The sequence below is a fragment of the Dinoponera quadriceps genome, unplaced genomic scaffold (assembly GCF_001313825.1).
Source record: "Dinoponera quadriceps isolate SergipeBrazil2010 unplaced genomic scaffold, ASM131382v1 scaffold113, whole genome shotgun sequence".
NCBI lineage: Eukaryota > Metazoa > Arthropoda > Insecta > Hymenoptera > Formicidae > Dinoponera > Dinoponera quadriceps.
The window spans coordinates 111,635-130,822 of NW_014554899.1; the positions used below are offsets into that span (position 1 = coordinate 111,635).

At 37.7% G+C, this 19,188-nt stretch overlaps 4 protein-coding genes across 6 annotated transcripts in view; 1 reads left to right on the top strand and 3 right to left on the bottom strand.

The window, feature by feature from the left end:
• Positions 1-450, bottom strand: part of LOC106742507 (iron-sulfur cluster assembly 2 homolog, mitochondrial) — a 1,655-nt gene extending 1,205 nt beyond the window's left edge. Inside the window, exon 1 of the mRNA XM_014615486.1 lies at positions 385-450. The gene's annotated coding sequence lies outside the window, so the exon portion shown is untranslated. The remainder of the gene's footprint in view (positions 1-384) is intronic.
• LOC106742502 (beclin 1-associated autophagy-related key regulator) lies at positions 27-4,029 on the top strand. The gene is made up of 9 exons (XM_014615476.1): positions 27-316; positions 392-497; positions 576-657; positions 713-950; positions 1,012-1,202; positions 1,267-1,423; positions 1,506-1,679; positions 1,762-1,888; positions 1,948-4,029. Exons 1-9 carry the CDS (start codon positions 123-125, stop codon positions 2,107-2,109), a joined length of 1,431 nt encoding a protein of 476 aa, XP_014470962.1. The 5' UTR covers positions 27-122; the 3' UTR covers positions 2,110-4,029.
• On the bottom strand, positions 1,182-16,741 carry LOC106742505 (protein phosphatase 1A-like). 3 transcript variants are annotated; one of them, XM_014615482.1, is made up of 6 exons: positions 16,490-16,741; positions 15,256-16,176; positions 14,745-14,862; positions 11,669-11,786; positions 11,087-11,141; positions 1,182-1,233 (listed from the first exon to the last, which is right to left on the bottom strand). In XM_014615482.1, the coding sequence occupies exons 2-6, from the start codon at positions 16,066-16,068 to the stop codon at positions 1,228-1,230; spliced, it is 1,110 nt and encodes a 369-aa protein (XP_014470968.1). In that variant the 5' UTR covers positions 16,069-16,176; positions 16,490-16,741; the 3' UTR covers positions 1,182-1,227. The 3 variants fall into 3 exon arrangements, with proteins under 3 accessions (XP_014470968.1, XP_014470967.1, XP_014470966.1); XM_014615481.1 differs by lacking the exon at positions 1,182-1,233 and adding an exon at positions 5,342-5,909; XM_014615480.1 differs by lacking the exon at positions 1,182-1,233 and having other exon boundaries at positions 10,256-11,141; positions 16,490-16,740.
• A 511-nt stretch (positions 16,742-17,252) lies between these two features.
• LOC106742543 (tryptophan--tRNA ligase, cytoplasmic) lies at positions 17,253-19,177 on the bottom strand. The gene is made up of 3 exons (XM_014615596.1): positions 18,789-19,177; positions 17,691-18,628; positions 17,253-17,613 (listed from the first exon to the last, which is right to left on the bottom strand). The coding sequence occupies exons 1-3, from the start codon at positions 18,907-18,909 to the stop codon at positions 17,446-17,448; spliced, it is 1,227 nt and encodes a 408-aa protein (XP_014471082.1). The 5' UTR covers positions 18,910-19,177; the 3' UTR covers positions 17,253-17,445.
• Between the last annotated feature and the right edge of the window lie 11 nt (positions 19,178-19,188).

Sequence of the window (19,188 nt, forward strand, 5' to 3'; positions counted from 1 at the left end):
GGGGGGGGGGGGGGGGGGGGGAGAGGGGGGATGCGACGACGGCGCGAGTAAACAGCGGATCAGCTGATGAGGCACAACACGGTCGAAGACGGGCTCACATAGGTCGACCACGTTGCTTGGTTATGGCGACGAGCAGCTCCGACGGCTCGTGCACCGCGCCCGCGGACTTTCAGCTGTCTTCCGAGCTGGAAGATGCGTCCAATCGCTTGAGCGCGAATCTGCTGAAATGTCCGCTGTGCCACAACAGCCGTCGGATCTTTCACTGCCGCCAGTGCATCCAGAACGGTGATTTCTCGAACGCCGTTTATTCGGAACGGTGCGTTCAAGTCACGATTGAGAGGGAGGTTATCTGAAAACTTTCGGAAAAAAAGAAGATATAATTACCTTTCAGGTTCGCAGACAAGCAGATGCGGTTGCTACGGCTGAAAGCTGCCAGAGCTCAATTGGAGGAGAAGTGCGTGAAGGTTCTCGAGAGACGCAAGCAAAAGGATAAACTGGTATTAACCGTGAATATTGCAACTTCTCGTGCAGTTTTGTATATATATATATGTATATATATATATACTCTCTTTCAGATATGTGATATAAATATCTGTAAGGAAAGAGTGAGACTTCTTCAAACCTTGGTGAACGAGACCAAACAGAGCATACACAGAGGTAAATCCAAATTTACCGAATACTCTTGCCATATTGCTGATATTTCATCTCATAGGTAACCAGCGTTTGAACATTTTAAAAGACGGCAATTCTCAGTTAATTGAACGTTTGCCGAGACATGAGGAAAGAATAGAAAGATTGTATTGCTGCGTCAGCAGCTTGAAAGCTAAGCAAGAGAAACAGCAGGAGGCAGTGGACAGAAAGAGGGAGCAACTTAAGAACGTTATCAGAACCACCGTCAGCCAATTAATTCAATACATCTTTCCATTGTCTCGGGTCCAGCCGAACAGAAGGTATCTTCGTCCTTCTAATCTGAAGAAGTAGCAGCACAATAGCTCCTGCTATTATTTACAGTTTGTGTAGCAGCGAAGACAGCGACAGTACAACCTCGGATATCGTTACCTCTGCGTTAGCGGAAGCATCAGGTACATCGTACGTCCGGGGCAGATGGATCAGCGACAAGGAAAATTCCTCGGAAATCCGTCATTGTATAGTCGAGCCGACGTTGCCGGGCACGGGAGACTATAGCGCTTACTCTCACTGGGGTAATTGTTCAGCTCTTCAACTCGTTCAGACCTTAAGAAAGTACAATGTGCGCGTTTTTTATAGTCGCGGCGAACAAGGACGGCGTGCCAGGTACAAACAGAGAAAATGCGATGCACAATCCGGCGTACAACATCAGCGCTGGCTTATCCTTCACTACACAACTGGTCAATGTTATTGCTTCTTTCGTTAATGTAAAGCTACCGTACAAACTTACTTGTGGGTATGTATCGCCGAAATTAGATCTGGTACATGCGAATTCTATCTACTCGATCAGACTCGAAATGTCAATTCCATTTTGCCAGGGAATTTGGACACGAAATGTCGGATCAAAAGTTCGCCAGAAAAGTAGCGAGGCTAAATGGCAATGTATTACACTTGTGCTTTATGCAAAATACCGACGCAAGAGTTTTGCACCCGATGCATACATTGCAAAATCTGATGCATCTGCTCAATACTGAAATTAGCGACCTAGGAAGGTAATAACGAATTCAATTTCGTTCCAAATAATCGTTCCAGATAATCGTTCCAAATAACAACCGATGATGTACCGTGTTGCAGAATTGGCCCAATGGAAGCTGATCCGACTGTAATAGCGCAACTTCACAATCAGTTGATTCCAGATTTGGAAAATAGCGACGATTCCGGTTCCGACGAGGAGGAAGATGCGTGCGCGGGATGGGAAGCGGTAAGTTGTTTTTTCGAACGGAGCGACCGTAATTAATTAACGTACGATCTTGTGTACAGGTGCCGAATATCGCTTGTCCCGAGATGACAGTACCTATTCCTAGTGCAATGGCTACTCAGCAGTCCTCTAGTATGCAAGTTCATCAGAGTGTCGCCGGTGGCTTGGTAACGAGTGCAGCGGCCAGTATCGCTTCGATCTGGCGAGGCTGGACTAATAAATAACTTCTTCCTTACGAATTTACACAGAAATTCGCTCTGTATCGCGTATTTACGTTTTATACTGTTTGCGTAGCAAAAGCGCCGAGTATACGCGACTTTCTTCACTTATGCAACACGTGACATTCAAAGTAGTTCAAATATACGCTGTGACAGATTTCGTTAATATCTAACTTAATTGAGAGAGAGAGAGAGAGAGAGAGAGAGAGAGAGAGAGAGAGAGAGGAATTAGTATAGATATTATGTAATAGTACAGTTGTTTAAAATTAATTTATGGACATTTTATATTTCGACGCACCACGAGTAATAGTTTAGATCGTGTGGTACAATGAGACGGATATATTGATGGAAAAACTAGAGCAGACATACGTGTGTTGTATACCTATAAAACTCGTTACGACCGAATATGTGCAATGACTGCCTTTTCTACGTTCACTGCACTCGATTGTACATTCGCGTTCAAGTATATACACGAAAAAAGAAAGAACGCAACCACTATCGAAATTCGATTGTATCGTCTGACTTGTAATCTTTTGCTCGGCAACAAACAGTTTGATTGCAACAATGATGTATTACTCCTACATAATATCGAGAAAATTAATGCATTCGTTTTCGACACGTTTAAATGAATACTGAAATGTTTTTAACTCTTCATGGAAATTATGGATAAATATTGACCGCAACGTTGCGTATATTTTCTACCGTATAGTATAAAAAGGATAAGATTTGTTAAATGTTTCATACTTCATAATATAAAAGACAAGTATTACGCGTTAATTGGATTCAATTATATTAAGTACATTAAGACGCGCGCGCGCGCGTGAGAGAAGGATCACCAGTATTTTTCAATATATGGTCATCCATAAGACACTATTGTACGTGGTGTAGATAATTAATAGTACGACCTTTTCCTTCTTTTTTTTTTTCATTTAGTAATATTTTTCGTACAGTCAGTCTGTGTAATGATTCAGTTTTATTTTTGTACAACGCGTTGAATCGAACGTATCTTAAATAAGTAAATGATAACTTATTCCTGGTTATCCGGTATCATGGAGAGAGTCAGGGAAGATAGTCGGTAATTATTCATTCACGATCGAAGTTGACACACAAACGTAGGCGTAATCTATTTCGCGATTAAGAAGATGCTTTTCACACAACATTTGTATCGTAAACATTTGTGATTTTTATAAGCCCAGTTACTTTTTAGGCATACATATAGAGATGAAAGTAAAAATGTCGATAGATAACGCATAGACAGACCGTGTGTACGTGTGTGCGCGCGCATGTGTATTCATCTATTTATAATACCGTATAATTTTTGCTCCTACGCGTATATACCCAATTTTCTGAGCAATGTAACAATTTAACACATTACATTGCAACACATAGTAAAATGATGATTTTACGAATAGACAACAAATTACGATATTGGAACACTGAAAAGATTGCATGCCTCATTCAACGATGTATATCTAATTAATGTAATTACCGTTTATGTGGTAAAAAAAAAATAACATTACTTAAGTTGAAGGCGAAAGAAATTTGGGTCATCAAGCGCAACAGCTTGAGAGAATCACATTTTTTAGAAATGTATAAAAATACGATATGTCGAATAGATGAAATAATTACATGGTGTGCTAACATGCGTGTGTGCGAATGAAGTATATAATTTGTATCTTATTACTGTAAAATGGCTATGTTTTATCTGAACAAAGATACATTGTGATACCTCATGTAAAATACGACCTGTTTTTCCCTCTCTCTCTTTTTCATTATTATACTGCTTTGTCTAATTAATATTGACGATAGAATGCATACTTTTTAAATATACCAATTAACAACGGTATTTACACAGTACTATTTTAGATCTTTTGTATCTTCTTCGATATTTTGGAATAAATACGTAAAAGAGCAATCTTTGGTATATGTTTTATATNATATACGTACGTACGCACGGACAGAAAAGTCTGATACGTAACGGGAAAAGAAATAAGCATTTTCTTCCGTTTTTGTATAAAAGACAAAGGGTTTATTACTACGTTTATAGCTCGATAAAATTGTTTCAGCTGCATAAGAGGCGCGATTAAAAGAAAAAGAAAAAGAAAAAAAATATAGAAGAAGACAAATGAGCACATGTTTCGAACACAAGTGTCGATTCGTAGAAAGAAGATGCGGTGATTCTCTGGAATAGTTTAGTCAGCTTCGCGTACGATGCATTCGGTCCCTAATTTAATAGCCAACAGGGTAACTACGCGCACAACGGTACGCCGTTCTTACAATTATCGTTTACTCGTATAGCACAGACTTACGCCTCGTTTGAGATATAACATTAGCTATCTTTTCGAATCCCTCGCCGTTTCACCGTTTCGCCGGTGAAGATAAAATGCTTTGTACAATGTGTTCTTTTGCTAACGATAAGTATGACGTAACACAATTTTTCGAGAGATAGCTTTGACGCCGCAATGATGCTTCCCATCGAAGGTGTTTTCGATAATCAAAACGGTGATAAAAGATAAAAGTCTATGCAATAGTCGACTGAATCATCGGTGAAGGTGTCAGCGGCAACTACTGGACTATCGTTGTTTCAACGATAACGATTGATCCGACCTGATGCTACTGAGTGTCTCACCAAATACATAAACTTGTAGCGATTAAACAGAGCATAGTAGATGCTTGCAAGTCCAACTCTACATTTCCCAGCAAACACCAATCAACCAATAATATAATATTAATGTTATAATTTCTCACTTAATATGAGAATGTAACATAACACGCGCGTTATATATCCGTTTTAGTGCTAGGGGTTTTTAAAAATCCGTGTCGGATTGTGCCATGCAGCGCGATAGCGCTTCGTTCATTTATCTGCGAGTAATGCCGATCGACGCGATCACGTTGCTCTTGTTTTTCGTCGAAATATGCCGCTCGGTGCGCTCGCGCTTCATTTCATCAGTCATATCAGAAACGTTATACTAAACACTCAAAAGTTTGCAAAATATTCGTGTTTTACGTTTTGTTTACGTGATAACATTCTATAATACAGGTTTTGGTTTTCTAATTCAAGAGGTACGTACGACGAACTACATTCGGAACCAAGCGCGTTGCGAATTGACGATCGTGACCAAACATCGCGGCACATTTCACCACAGTACGCGAACAGCTCGATCGCGCTGCGTGGCGTTAAAACGGATATTGCATTTACATTGTGGAGTGGAAAATTATAACATTGATGTTATGTTACTCACTGTTAATTGTTGTTTATGCAAATTGTTTGTACATGTAAATAGCAACGTTCAATCGTTAAAAGTCAATTGGTCGGTCGCCGCAGTCGTCTCTGCATTATTCATAGAAATGTGTATGTGTGTATGTGTGTGCGTGATTGTTGGTAAAAAATTAGCAAGACTTATTCCGCATATTGTAACCTGACTTTAGACCAATTTAATATATTTTAATACTTCGATTTAATTATAGTCTAATGTCAATTTACGAGATTTACAAAGCTTTATATGACGTTACAAAGACTAAAAGTCACCGCGATTCAAGACTCCGCGTCGTTGTACCGGAAATTACTATTAAATTGCGGCGTCAAAGTTATTGCAAATCTTGATTTGGTAATAATATTTATAACTGCGAGAACATTTTATCCAATTACCGTTTCACATAGTCTCTGTTCATGTAGCAACTCCACACTATGATTCTCTTGACGATAGATATTTTCATTTTCACCATTTTCGGATTGGCCAGTCTATCGCAATTTCACATGTACGAAATTGTATAGGTATTGTGTACACTTAACTGCTCTGTGATTTCTGTAAGCACATCATTATACAATATTTCAATTTATGTATATACAACTGTTTGAAGGTTTATAAATATGTATGACGGGAGGATACGTGTGTATATGTGTATACATTTTATATATAGATATTATAGATATTAGATATATTTTTGAACAGGGTATGGGGGGAGGAGGAGGTCGATTCGGCACTAAAATACTTAACACCAAATCGTGCAAAAATTTCTTATAACGATCAGTTTAATTCTGACTCTCTGTGTGCGTGTGTGTGCGTGTGTGTGTGTGTGCGCGCGCGCGCGCACGCGTGACAGGGAATTTTACAAAGAATACTACTATTGATTGATAATCTAACAGTTGCTACATATTAATACGTAAATATTTCAACAATACCACTGTATAATATACTGTAAGGTAACATTCCAAAAAATAGTCAAGGATGCAAATTAATAATATAAATTGTATACTTACACACTTTACAGATAAGGTACTGTTAATGTTGTTTGTCTTGAAGTATCAGTAACGTTGTGCAACGTTCAATATCATAGACTTAAATCAAATTAATCATCTCGTGATCGAGTGTTGTATGAAAAGGGAATTACCGGAGAATTATAACGTGCTGATGAAACGACATCTTTACAAATCAACTAGAAATATAACGCATAAACGTAACATTTGTGTAATCTCGCATATTTATAATTTACTCTGATATTCTCGCAATGCACCATTTTGTATTTCCAGTAAGCGTCCATGTTCTTTTTTTTCTTACACTTTCAGAATTTACAGTCACGTCGCGAAAATATAATTAGAGTAATTATAAAGTGGTATTGTCAAAAGGCAAACGGAGGATTTCTATAAACAAAGAAAAAAATACCTTTCTCGCAGTATCAAGTGTATCGGATATCAGAGATCAAGACAGACTGTTTATCGATCGAGTATCAGTAGCATATTTCGAGGGAAAACGCATGTTCATCGAATAAACGTAAGAACAAGGCCCCAAAATAAATATTAAAAAAAGAAAATGTAACTTTTCATCGAGATCGTAGTCTGTCGTAGCAACGATGTACAATAAATGTAAGAATATTCTAATAACGTGCAAAGCCCGCGGCAACACGAGCGTAATTGCGAGGAAACAAGTCGCAAATTATTATTACGCACGCTCGCTCACAAAAACCGGAAGACTCGTTCAATCATTTTAATTGTATACACGCGCATGATATATACACAATAAATATAGACGAGTATGATATAGGCGCTTACGAGTTTACAGACAATAAATCTAAAATGACGACGCTGTGTGTTGAGTCGTTCAAATTTTTCAAAGCTCCATTTGCGAAGATTCAAACATCGCGAAAAAGTAAGCCAATAATTTCCTAAACTAATTTCCCATTAATCTTTTTCTTCTTAAATAAAGATAGACAAGAGATAGCGCCCTGTTCTGACAGAGTAAGAACTCGCGCTGTTTCAATGCAACCTGAAGAAAGGATGAGATTTTCGCGATAAATTAAAGAGGAGAAAGAATCTTTTACCGTTAGTGTCGCGTTCGCGCACAAAATACTAATGTAATAACAAAATATCGTAAAGGGTCGTACAAAAAGTGTGTGTTGCGAAACATTTGAAAAGTTAAATATACACAAGGATCGATGAGGATGATTGCGACAGTAGGAATATACGTTTATCGCTAATAACATTAACGAACTTGATCCGTGACCTCGTAATATCTCGGATTAGAGAACACTTAATTGCTGGACGACGTCAGAATTGGCCCACCACTGTCACAATGATATCGACTGAACTTAATTGATACACAATTCTACGTAACAGTGTAATAAAAAAAATACTACTTTTTCGTTTTTATGAAGGCATATATTTTACACAATTTTTGTCGCAATAGTCCTATTCTGTAGAGTATAAATATTCAAATATTCGAGAAAAGTATGTAACAAATAAGTACAAATCACGATATCTTCATAATGGTGGAGAGAAGCAATCAATTTCGTGTGTAATCGTCACCCTTGCGAGTAAAACGTTTAGCACAGTGATGTGTATTATTATCGCTTGATGTGCAGAATAGGACTATGTGTAAGAAAGAAAAAGTATATCGCTACACAGAAGAATGATAGCCCAATGTTAAAAATTTAACTGAAATTCCTACGAAATAAGTGGCTTACATTAACCGTGTGAATGATCGATATCGTTTGTGAATTGCTATCGAATCAAGATCACGTGTAGCTCCACCAAACATTTATAATCCTTTGAAAGCATATCTGCGTATGGTTCTATAGTTTGCGATACAAATTGGAAACACATACTATCGATACGAGCGTTACACCATTGTCACTAGATGAGGCACAATAGCGCAGCGAAAGTATTTTTTTTTCTCTTAATATAACTTCGTAATCTAGGTACTCTGTAATGTCTCTAGCCTAGACTTCTCTCTCTCATTTGGGAAATTATAAATATATATCTTCACACATGAATGTATTACATATATATATACATATATATGTATAATTTATATAATCGAGAAATGGCGTTATCGATTCGGAACGAAAAAGTTCGAAATACGTTAGTATATCTTTACATGCTTATTAGTGAGACATTGTGTTAGTAAAAATAGAGAGTTCATTCATTCTCTGCGCGTATATAGGATTTTTTATATTTCTAATATATTATACTTTAAAACTGTAATAGATCGTTAACTTTGTTAATTCCAAGATATTTCTTTTTATAACCAGAAACGGTAATATACTTTGGTATATGTATACTTCATCGTGTGTACGAGGATGGCCTTGACGCATAGTTTCCTTTTTCATTTTTCCAAACGAGGATGTCTGTACGCGAGTGTAAAACGATCGCAAGACGAATCAGTGAGTGTTTGATATGCGTTATTCCGATGTATGATTGATTTATTTCTGTTTTTACACACACACAGAGAGAGGCGTGCGTGTGATGGGAAAACGTATGTATATAAACGCGACAGCCGATCGTATGCAACATACTCGAATTACAAATTTGCGACGATACCATATGTTCAAGAGCGTACAATGAATCTTATAAATCTATTCTGTACTCAAATATATATAAAAATACAAGTTGTACGAAGCACAACAATGCTACAAGAAACTAAGCTCAAGGCCTCCTAGCGGTACGTGCTATAAATTCATCTTTTAAATTATTCGAAGAAAGTATCAGTACATTGTTTCTCATACACAACTTTTCCGTGTGTAAATATATATACACAGATGATTGACAATTTTAAAACTAAAGGATCAGTTTTTTCCTACTCTTCTCGTATGAAAGTTCCACATTCTACAAAGTACACTATAAATCAATGTTCCCATCGAACAAATGAAGAGCAGGAAACACCGATCAAAGTAAATATTCCGAGCGCTAATTTGCTCTAGATCTACAAAAATATATAATTGTGTATATATGTATATATATGTGCGTGTGTGTGCGCGTGTGTACACATATACACCTACACACACACACAATACAGCAATATTATGCGTTCTTATCAACATGGCAAGAGGGTATGACAGAAATACTTTACTAAGTTTTTCGAGTCTTCGAGTCGAATCTAATTTCTTGATCTGTCGCGCATACATTGTAATACAGAAATGACTTTGTACATTGTTGCGCATGAGGAAAGTATATACTCTTGATGAAGATAACGTCAAATTTTGTTCGCACATGAAAGAGCTATGCAAGCAGTATAAAACCTATATAGTAGTATTTATTCTATTGTGTAAACTTCACAGTGATTAAATACTTCAAAGGTTGCTGCTCTTTTAAAATGTCCTCACGAATAAATGCATACACATATAATAACATGTATACTCTACATATATATTTTTTTACATTATTTATATTATATTAAAACTTACACCCCCTTTTATTAGTTTTCGTTATCTAATTTTCCATTTTCACCTCATCTTGCGCGCGCGCGCACGCGCACACACACACACACACACACACACACACACACACACACACACACACACACACACGCGTATACCTCCGCATCTATTTCTTAGTATAATATCTCTACACCCTCCGCATGTGAATAATATTTATATAAACACTTTTTCACTCTCTTTCTGATGGAACAATTTATAAAATCCAACAAGAATGACGGTTATAAAAGGAAAGATCATTAAATGATTAATTAGAATTATTTCAGGCAAGAATTCGCCCAACACATTTTCTCTTGAAATATGCCATTAATTGTAAAAACAATTTGCTGTATCCGCTATATAACGGAGATTTGCCTGATCTCTCCCCTATGTACATATACATTAAATAAAATATTGTTCAATATAGGAGTGCTTGTTAAAGTTAAAAATAAAGATCTGCATTTATGTAATATTATCTTTAGAGTCCCCTGTAATTGATATTTTATACTTGTTTACTATTATTTTATTAAAATTATTAACTAGCTTAATTTGCAAATCAATACTTTGCAAACAATAACGAAGCATAGTTAAGTAAGCATGTTCGTTATAACGATATATTTCTTAAGTTCCGGCCACATTTCCGTCCACCGCAATTATAAATAATCTCTAATCTTTTAGAAATATATCCTTTCGATAAATACATAATCAATTTTTGAAAACTACCTCAATGGCTTCCGCGAAAATACCACTGAAGCTATGACGAATAAAAGAAACGTCTATATAGCTTGAGCTTTAAACAAATAGCATGGATGGATAGATAGATTGATCGTTAGATAGATAGATAGATCGATAGATAGACAGATAGATTGATAGATAGATGGAAAAACTTACGAAAGTACGTAATATTCAATAAATTTACGCCAAAACAATACCATGTAATATTTAATCAGTTTACGCACTAATTTATGTTACCAATTTGTAATTTGCCATATATATAGAAATATGCTAATTACATGCTTTATGACAAATTTGGTTCTGTCAACATTCACCAGTTTATGGTACAACATTGTAATTTTGCTTCAACATTTATGGGATTTTCTTACATTAAGAATTACTATTAAAGTCAATGTATTCTTGGTAGATTCCGCATCTTTGTATGCACATGGAACATGTCTTATTATTATAATTGTACATTTGATGCAGCATGTGTATATGCACGTACGTGTATGTGTGTGTGCGTGCGTAGAAAAAGAACGAGGGTTAGTTATGACAAAGGGATGCACCCAACACTTACACTATCCGCTTTGCTGGGACATATTTCCTGAAACACTTTTTCAATGAAGGGTTGCCTGGAAAAGAAGACAAAAAATCACGTGTCATTATTTCGCCTCGCGAGATCGCCGAGAATGAGTATAAATTCCGAAATATACATTTGCGTGGATAAGTATAAACCTATCGGCAGGGTTCTTACAACACAGGGATTCTAATTATATTCTGGAATCTAGCCAAATTGATGAAAGACTTTTGACTCGGTTGTAGTAACGCTAACGCTTTACAGTGATCTCATTACAGGGATAGCAACAAGTTTACTGGTCCTTTTCTCAGATAGAAACGCGTGACTACAATGTGCTATAAATATATTCCAGAATGTATCTTTAAAAACGATGGTGTACACATATACTTATTATGTAAGTATAATATTATTATACGCGCATTCTTATGCTACTAAAGTTATATAATAACTCAACTGTAGGAAAAACTAACCCTTCATAATGAGATTGGCGGTCCACAAATTATTCACAAGTGTAAATTATATATTTTGCACAAGCTCGTACGTATCTCACATCTATAAAAATTGTTATACAATCAAACTCACTTGGCATGAAGACCACCACCAGGAGGCAAATGAGGAAAATCCTGGTCCCCTCCTCTAAGAAGTTCAAGCATTTTCAGATAGTCAAATTCATTTTTATCCTCCTCTGCGGCGACTATCTCTACAAAGACACAATACAAGTATTAAGATGAGTGTCGTACGTATATAATAAAAAGTATAATTTTACATATTAAAAAGTATAATTTGACATATTAAACTTGGATATCAGATATCGTTAATTAAATATTTTTCTTAGATTTTGTGCAACAATTTTAAATGCAAGTATATGCAGGTATATTTTTAACGAAATGTGCTTAATGTATGATTAAATATTCATATATCTTTTCGTTGAATACGTATGACTGCCTTTTACGGCATTAGAATAACTATCGTTTTTACGTGTGTGATTGTGTATATTCCTATAGACGATATACCGTTTCAAAGTGAGAATAAATAACAACTGTGTAATGAAAATTGCAGGTATGCTATGTTTGTACGTACGCCAATTACGATTATATCAATTAGAGTTACAGTGTAGTAGTATTTTACATGCAATTCGTCAAAAAGTACTTGCGGGAATAATATAACCAATTGTGTGTAAAACAATCAACAAGAATCGAGACGTACATGTGTAATAATAACTGTATCGTGTACATGCATTTACTTAGGACTGGAAATGTAAATTCTACATTTCTTATGTGGAAACACACTACTGTCGTAAGTAGGGGATACATTACGGTCAAACTTTTAACAAAGTCCACGTATAATGCAAAACATTGTCCACTTGTATGCCAACATATATTTAAGAGCGAGAGAGGAGGCGGTGGGAAGGATCTATTACAATTGTTCCTCCATAAGAAATGCATTGTTTTATTTAGAAAGTAATACGAAAAGCTAATCTTTGTAAGAAAATTTGCACCTACCTGCAATACAGTTTAGATGTATATACTTGAAAAAAAAAAAAAAAAAAAAAATCTTTTATAATATAGTTATTAGTTGCAACTTTTGACTTTAAATTTACCAACACTAAGGATGGAACGCGTCTCTTAGTGACAATAATATACATGTCGGATGAATCTAATATTTGAGAAGCTGTTTGCAATACGATCCACTGATGATCAGAAAACGTTAGATTTTGTGTTTTTTAATATACACATATACATACATCCTCTATGTACATCTCAATTCTTACATCGTACGCATTATTGGTTTAAGTAAGTGCTTATATGTATATACACATTTTCCACGAAAATAACTATTGTCGTTAGATATATATATGACGTTAAACTGAAAAGATACGTCACATTGATGTAATTTTTCTCTTACGTCATCATATGATAAAATATTTTATATATTTTGATGGTTCTCTTCCTGACTGCATTCTCTTACAAAAAGGTGATAGAAAGACTCCGATACGATCACAAAGTGTAATACTAATGCTACTATTTCTATATTTGAATATCATCATATATTATTGCAATCGTGTCGTTAAGACACTTGGCGAATTACGTATCTTTATAACAATACTAATAATGAAAACGACAAAAACAAATGTAATATGTTTCGCTACGATATAATGATATCTAACAAGTTTTATAATGGAATTTAAATCAGTCTTCTCTTAATAACAGCTTTCTTAGCAACATGACATATTGACACGTAGCACATATAGCAGAAGTTAGTAGTTTTCAATATGTATGTATGTATGTGTGTGTGTGTGTGCGTGCGTTCGTGTGCGCGCGCGTGTATGTGTGTACGTACATACATACATGTTATATCAGTTAGATATGCACAATTTCAACAACACGAGACCTGAGTGAATGACAATTTATTCAGACACACACATAATTGCACCCATTTTTATACGCGTTAGATATAAGTTATATACCATAAACATAATTTTACAATTAAAACTCGGACACAGAAAGAGACACTTCTATCGAGGGAAACCACAGAAGCTTTAGAAATGATTAATGCGTCATGTTGGACACATCATTTGGATCTGAACGAGTATGCATCTTTTTAACGACACACAGGACAGCATAAAACAACAACACTTTGTAACTTTCCTTATAATAAACAGATATAACGTATTTTACATGTGGGACACAAACTTAATTAATCACATAGTGCAATGTTAAAAAGTGAGAATCGTATATTGCATGATTGTTGTTACATATATAGTCTGTACAACAAATTGTGCAAGCTTTAACATTTGAACAATTTAGTTCTGTGATTATTGTTGTGTGTTTCTCATACATATTTTATACCACAAAAATGTCACTATTGTGGAAAGACACATTTTTTATTATTTTGGGGTAAAAGATTCCTTTGTATTGACTAACTGTATCTTATATACTGTAGTAATCCACATATAAATTGTAAATGTAAGACTCTAAGAGCAAACCCTTAATCGAATTATATTTAAAATATCTATAAAACACATTAAGTGATTTTTCTTTTGTTTAGAATATTATACATAGCACCTGACACAATGATAAACCGATTTATCAATTCGCGCGTATATCAATAGATTTCTCTTTAACAATATTATAATACTGTGACTATAGATAATCTAGATAATCATCGTATTATAATATCTGAACTCTATTTTCAAATAATGCTCAGTATGACAGAGAGAGAAAGAGAGAGAGAAAGAGAGAGAGAAAGAGAGAGAGAGAGAGAGAGAGAGAGAGAGAGAGAGAGAGAGAGAGAGATAATTGCGTTTACATAAAGTTCTAGTGTAAATCACCCCGAGTTATTTTCAAACAGCATCAATTTGGATACATGATATTTTTTATAATTTAGAAAGAATTTTTTCCCCTTTGCTGCTTTGGCACTAATTAGTTTTTTGACATTTATGCAAATTTCCATGAAATGGAAATCAAGAGGCATCAAGAAGAATTCATCACTGTGTGTGCATATATATATATATATGCTATGTACAGACAAAATATTAATTTGTTGAAACCTTTATATCGCTAGTTTGCATATTAGGTATGTGTGTGGCACTGTGACCTCGAATTAATGCAACAACAGAAAGAATATAATGAATGTAAATATGGAAAAGTTAAAGAACCTTTAATTCTCCTTTCTAAAGCCATTTCCAGCTCGGCTTCCTGCCTCTGTGCTTCAGGACTTGGTTTTGGTGCGGCCGGAAACGTCACCAGTACTATACTCATATTATCTTTGCTACCCTGTAATAAAATTTCTCGCATTAACTCAAAAACATATCTATATATGTATGAAAAGAAGAAAAAAGTAAAAAAGGATTGAAACCTGCTGCTGATTCTTTATAGGAAAAAAAAGGGGAAAGGAAAATGTACAACATGTTCTGTAAAATTATGAGAAAAAAATTAGTTGTAGAAATGTTCCGTATAACTGATATAGTAAAAATGGAGGAAAGAGAAACATAAATGTTTGTACTATTTTATGAATAATTGGAAGAAGCTCCTGTTGTATTACTTTCTACATAATATCTGGAAAGTTTATTTATTCATTATTTCAATCTGGTAGTTATTACTTCACTTTATGGGACAGAAAGATAAAAGAAATAAATCTGTACAAGATTATAATGTGTAAAATGTTACCTTATAAAGACACGTGTCTATAACCAGATTGGTAACTGCCTCCAAGTCATCTGTTAGCAGCAGCCTTGAATGTATAAAATCACATAAATCTTCGTTGTTCATTACATCCCATATGCCATCACACGCTAAAACTAGAAATTCATCGTGTTCATCGTCCCTGTCTCGCACAAATATTTCTGGTTCCGGCGACACTAACTGCTCACAGGGACCTCGATCTGTCAGATTTTTGTACTCGTAATCACCCAACGCCCGAGAGACCGCCAGAGATCCGTTAACTCTTTGGATCATGACGCTACCACCCGCGTTCTGGATTCTTTCCTTCTCGGCAGGTTCAACGGGCTTGTGATCCCGTGTCCAGAAGACCGGAGCCCCAGATCTGCAGAGTACCGCCCGTGAGTCGCCGCAGTTGGCGATATAAATATTTTTCGGGGATATAAATGCGCAGACCGCGGTGGAGCCAGACTTGTCCGTGCCGGAACTCATCTCGGGCAAAAATCTCATCTGGTAGTCAAGTCTGAGGAAGCCGGAATGAATCCCCCGAATAACATCCTCGGCCTTAAATTCTTGTGTTTGCATTATACATTCTAATAAATGTTCCGCACTGTGCGCCGACACCAATGCACCGGCATGGCCATCAAAGATTGCAAAGTAACTCCAGTCTGAGAGACCACCTTCCAAACCAGTGATCGCTCGATGAGCATCCTCCATCTCTATCCGCCAGCCCTGCATGCTGGCGACTGCGTATCGCAGGCCGTTGCCAGTGCCATGTTCGTTACACTTCTCTGTTTTTGGAGTATCCAAGAATGCCCCCATAGTACTTATCGAATATTTATCGTATCTGATCAATTTGCTGCTTACTTTTTATTATTTCACCAGCATCGTTCTCACTGATCTTCCGAGTAGCTTTTCCTTCGCTTTCACCTAAAATTAAAAGACTCGTTCTGTACCATGTATGTATTTACGATTCGGCGGGAATTCATTCGTTGAGACAACTCATCGCGATAACGCCGGTCGCCGAGTGATTCAAATACTGGACAAAGGCTGAAGAAGAGTATAACGGTGAGGATGAGTGCAAGGCGAGAGATCGTTTACGCCACGCGTTCTCGCGCGCGCGCTACGTTACACGAGAGAGAAAGAGAGAGAGAGGGAGAGCCGATATCGTAGCGACACAAAAGAGAATCTCTCTGGCAAGGAGGAATTTTCGCGACTAAAATAGTTTACGCGAAGAACTTACGTCGGCGGACCGTGACCAAGTATCATCGTCTCGTCGCTTCGGCTACTATGCGCGCTCGAGCGAGCCACCGCTGCTGTAGCTCACTGTTGCTGCGTATGTCTCTCAATGCGCTCGCATCGTGTTTCCCACTAAACGAATATCCACCGTTTCGTCCCGCTCGGCTAACTGGATGGAAATGGCTCGGCTCTGCACACACGGAACAACGAAATCGACTCGCATGAATGGCGGATACGCACGGCGCTCGATGCGATGCGCGTGCGCCGGTTTATTAATAGTGGCCCGCGCGTCGGTCGTCACCGCCGGCCAATCGACGTCGCGCCGTTTCCGTTCGCTCCTGCCCGATTTCGTCTGATAGGGTCGTCACGAAGAGGTAAAATTAACTCTCTCATGCGCGCGCGTACACTGGAATCAACTCGGACTGGAGGAGAACGTTGCGCGCGATTTCGATGAATTTCTCCTCGCAATTATATTTGTTCTTGTGATCGCGCATACATTCATCGATCCGCAGTAATATAGGAATTCCGCTACGACCGGATTATTGGATTAGCGTTATTTACGCTCCGTTAATCCACACGTTCGTTTGAGCGCCGCCGTTCGATCTTCTCACGAGCGCGCGCTCGACCCAGTTTCAAATAATCGTGAGAAAGTGAATTTGGATAACAGTTCTCCCGCGTGGATAAAAGGGTGGGTGAAATTTTCCCTTTCTGTCACACGATGAAAGCGTTTTTTGCAAAAATTTTTTTACATAATAACAACACACAGATTGATCAAGAATTAATTAATTTAATTTCCAACGGAGAGGGTTTCGGTAGAATGTACTGTGCGGACGACTTGTTGACGACAACAACTTGTTGACGACAACGACGACTGCAATAAATAAATTTAAATACTTGTCTAGTGAAGTTTTATATAGAGAAAACGCATACTTCAAAGGGGCGGTAAATTTCGCTAAACGGTTATTTTGTTTTCGATACAAAGCCGAGATCTCTAGGAATCATGAACCGTTTGATCACGTCGTCCGTGACTTTACACTTTGCTTCTTGATGCGCGGCCACGAGTCGTTGCAGTATCTCGATCAGTCCCTTCTTAAGTTCGCCCGTCAAGATCTCTCCGCTAGTATAGCCCTGAAACAAATCAAGGAGATTCCTCGCATCATCGTTTGATTAGCTTACTACTAAAAAATCCCCAAAAAATCGCCCACCTTTCTGATTTCTTCCAATCGCTCGTCATCCTCCAGGAAGAATCGCAGCCACTGATAGGATATGTCTATCTCGCAGTTTCCACCCAACTGTCTGTGCTCCTCGACAGTGGCTTGGCCGCCGGAAAACGCATGCTTGTTGATCTTGTTTTTGATCTGCTTGGCGGTATCTGTGAGAAATATCGCGGTGTTGCTGTCGCTCGCCGACATCTTCGTCTTGGAACCTTGCAGCGCCGGAAAGAAGGTGGAATGTAGCAGAGCTGGCTTGGGAAAGCTGAGCCTAGGTGCCACGTCTCTGGTCATACGGAAGTACGGATCTTGATCGATCGCACACGGTATCAGGCAGTGCACTTTGGCGTCCCTGAAGATAAAGGGGAACGAGCTGGCGACCGCCGGTGCCGCTTGCGTGGGCGGAAAGGCGATCTTGCCGATCGGATCGCTGTCGCCGAAGCCAAAGATACCCTTCACCTGGTTAAACGTCACGCATCTCTGTATCCGAATCATATTCTGATAGAAAGCTGGATTCTTCCCTATGTGTTCCAAATTGGAAAAGATAAAGGTCTTGTCGGGATTGAAGCCACATGCGATAATATCTCTAGCATTTGCATAGGCTAGTTTAATGGCATCTTCTATCTTTATGTTCTTCCATATAGCCTTCTCATCATCTGTCAGCTGTATAACCAGCGGAACGTCGAACACATCCTGCAACCATTTGCAGAACATGAACGGTATGAGGTGGCCCAGATGCATCGCGTCGGAACTAGGTCCTCTACCTGTATACAGGTAAAACGGCTTTCCTTGCTCGTAGAGATTCAGGATGGTATGCATGTCTCTGTGAGAAAAGAATATGCCTCTTCTGAGAAAATGGTGCGGCTTCCTGCCGGTGATCTTTTCGAATCTGGCTAACAATTCGTCGTCGATCTTTGAGCTTCCGAATCTTTCTGTAAAAATTAACTGATTTCAAAAATCACAACTTTCGAACCTTACGTGGCGATTATACAGCGAGTTTCGCCTTTACGAATTTAACGAGAATATAATCTATCCAGAAAATGATAAAATGTAAGATATCCGATAATTATTCTTTGCATTCAAACAACTCACTGATCAATTTGTCATAATCGATCCCAGAGTCATTTGTACTCGTCACTATCCACGGTGTCACGACATCCTCATCCGTAACGACGCCGTTTTCCACTTTGATCTGCCCATTTTCCGTCGTCATGCTTTCTTCAAATGTTTCTCCTCTTGAAAACTGCACAAATATGATTGCACGCGAACAATCTGGCTCGTAATGCACGACAAACGTGGACTGATGCAAGCACCAACTGTCATCGAAGCTTGGGCAATCCCGAGAGGTTACCTCGTCACATCTGCACGCAGCGCGCCACACTAAACGCTCCTGCTAATCAACGTGATTACCATAATTTCGTGCGCGGTCGGTATTGTAATTTCCTTCCTCTATCTACCTACGATAAAGATGAGATGTCACGCAGTAAAAGGT

Coding starts and splice junctions, on each gene's coding strand:
- LOC106742502 (XM_014615476.1), top strand. CDS start 123: ATGGCGACGAGCAGCTCCGACGGCTCGTGCACCGCGCCCGCGGACTTT. Junction 1,203..1,266: donor TAGCGCTTACTCTCACTGGG/GTAATTGTTCAG, acceptor CGTTTTTTATAG/TCGCGGCGAACAAGGACGGC. Junction 1,680..1,761: donor GAAATTAGCGACCTAGGAAG/GTAATAACGAAT, acceptor ACCGTGTTGCAG/AATTGGCCCAATGGAAGCTG.
- LOC106742505 (XM_014615480.1), bottom strand. CDS start 16,068: ATGGGGGCATTCTTGGATACTCCAAAAACAGAGAAGTGTAACGAACAT. Junction 14,863..15,255: donor TAGACACGTGTCTTTATAAG/GTAACATTTTAC, acceptor ATTTTATTACAG/GGTAGCAAAGATAATATGAG. Junction 11,142..11,668: donor GGTGGTGGTCTTCATGCCAA/GTGAGTTTGATT, acceptor CTTCTTTTCCAG/GCAACCCTTCATTGAAAAAG.
- LOC106742543 (XM_014615596.1), bottom strand. CDS start 18,909: ATGACGACGGAAAATGGGCAGATCAAAGTGGAAAACGGCGTCGTTACG. Junction 18,629..18,788: donor CGATTATGACAAATTGATCA/GTGAGTTGTTTG, acceptor TAATTTTTACAG/AAAGATTCGGAAGCTCAAAG. Junction 17,614..17,690: donor GATTGGAAGAAATCAGAAAG/GTGGGCGATTTT, acceptor GATTTGTTTCAG/GGCTATACTAGCGGAGAGAT.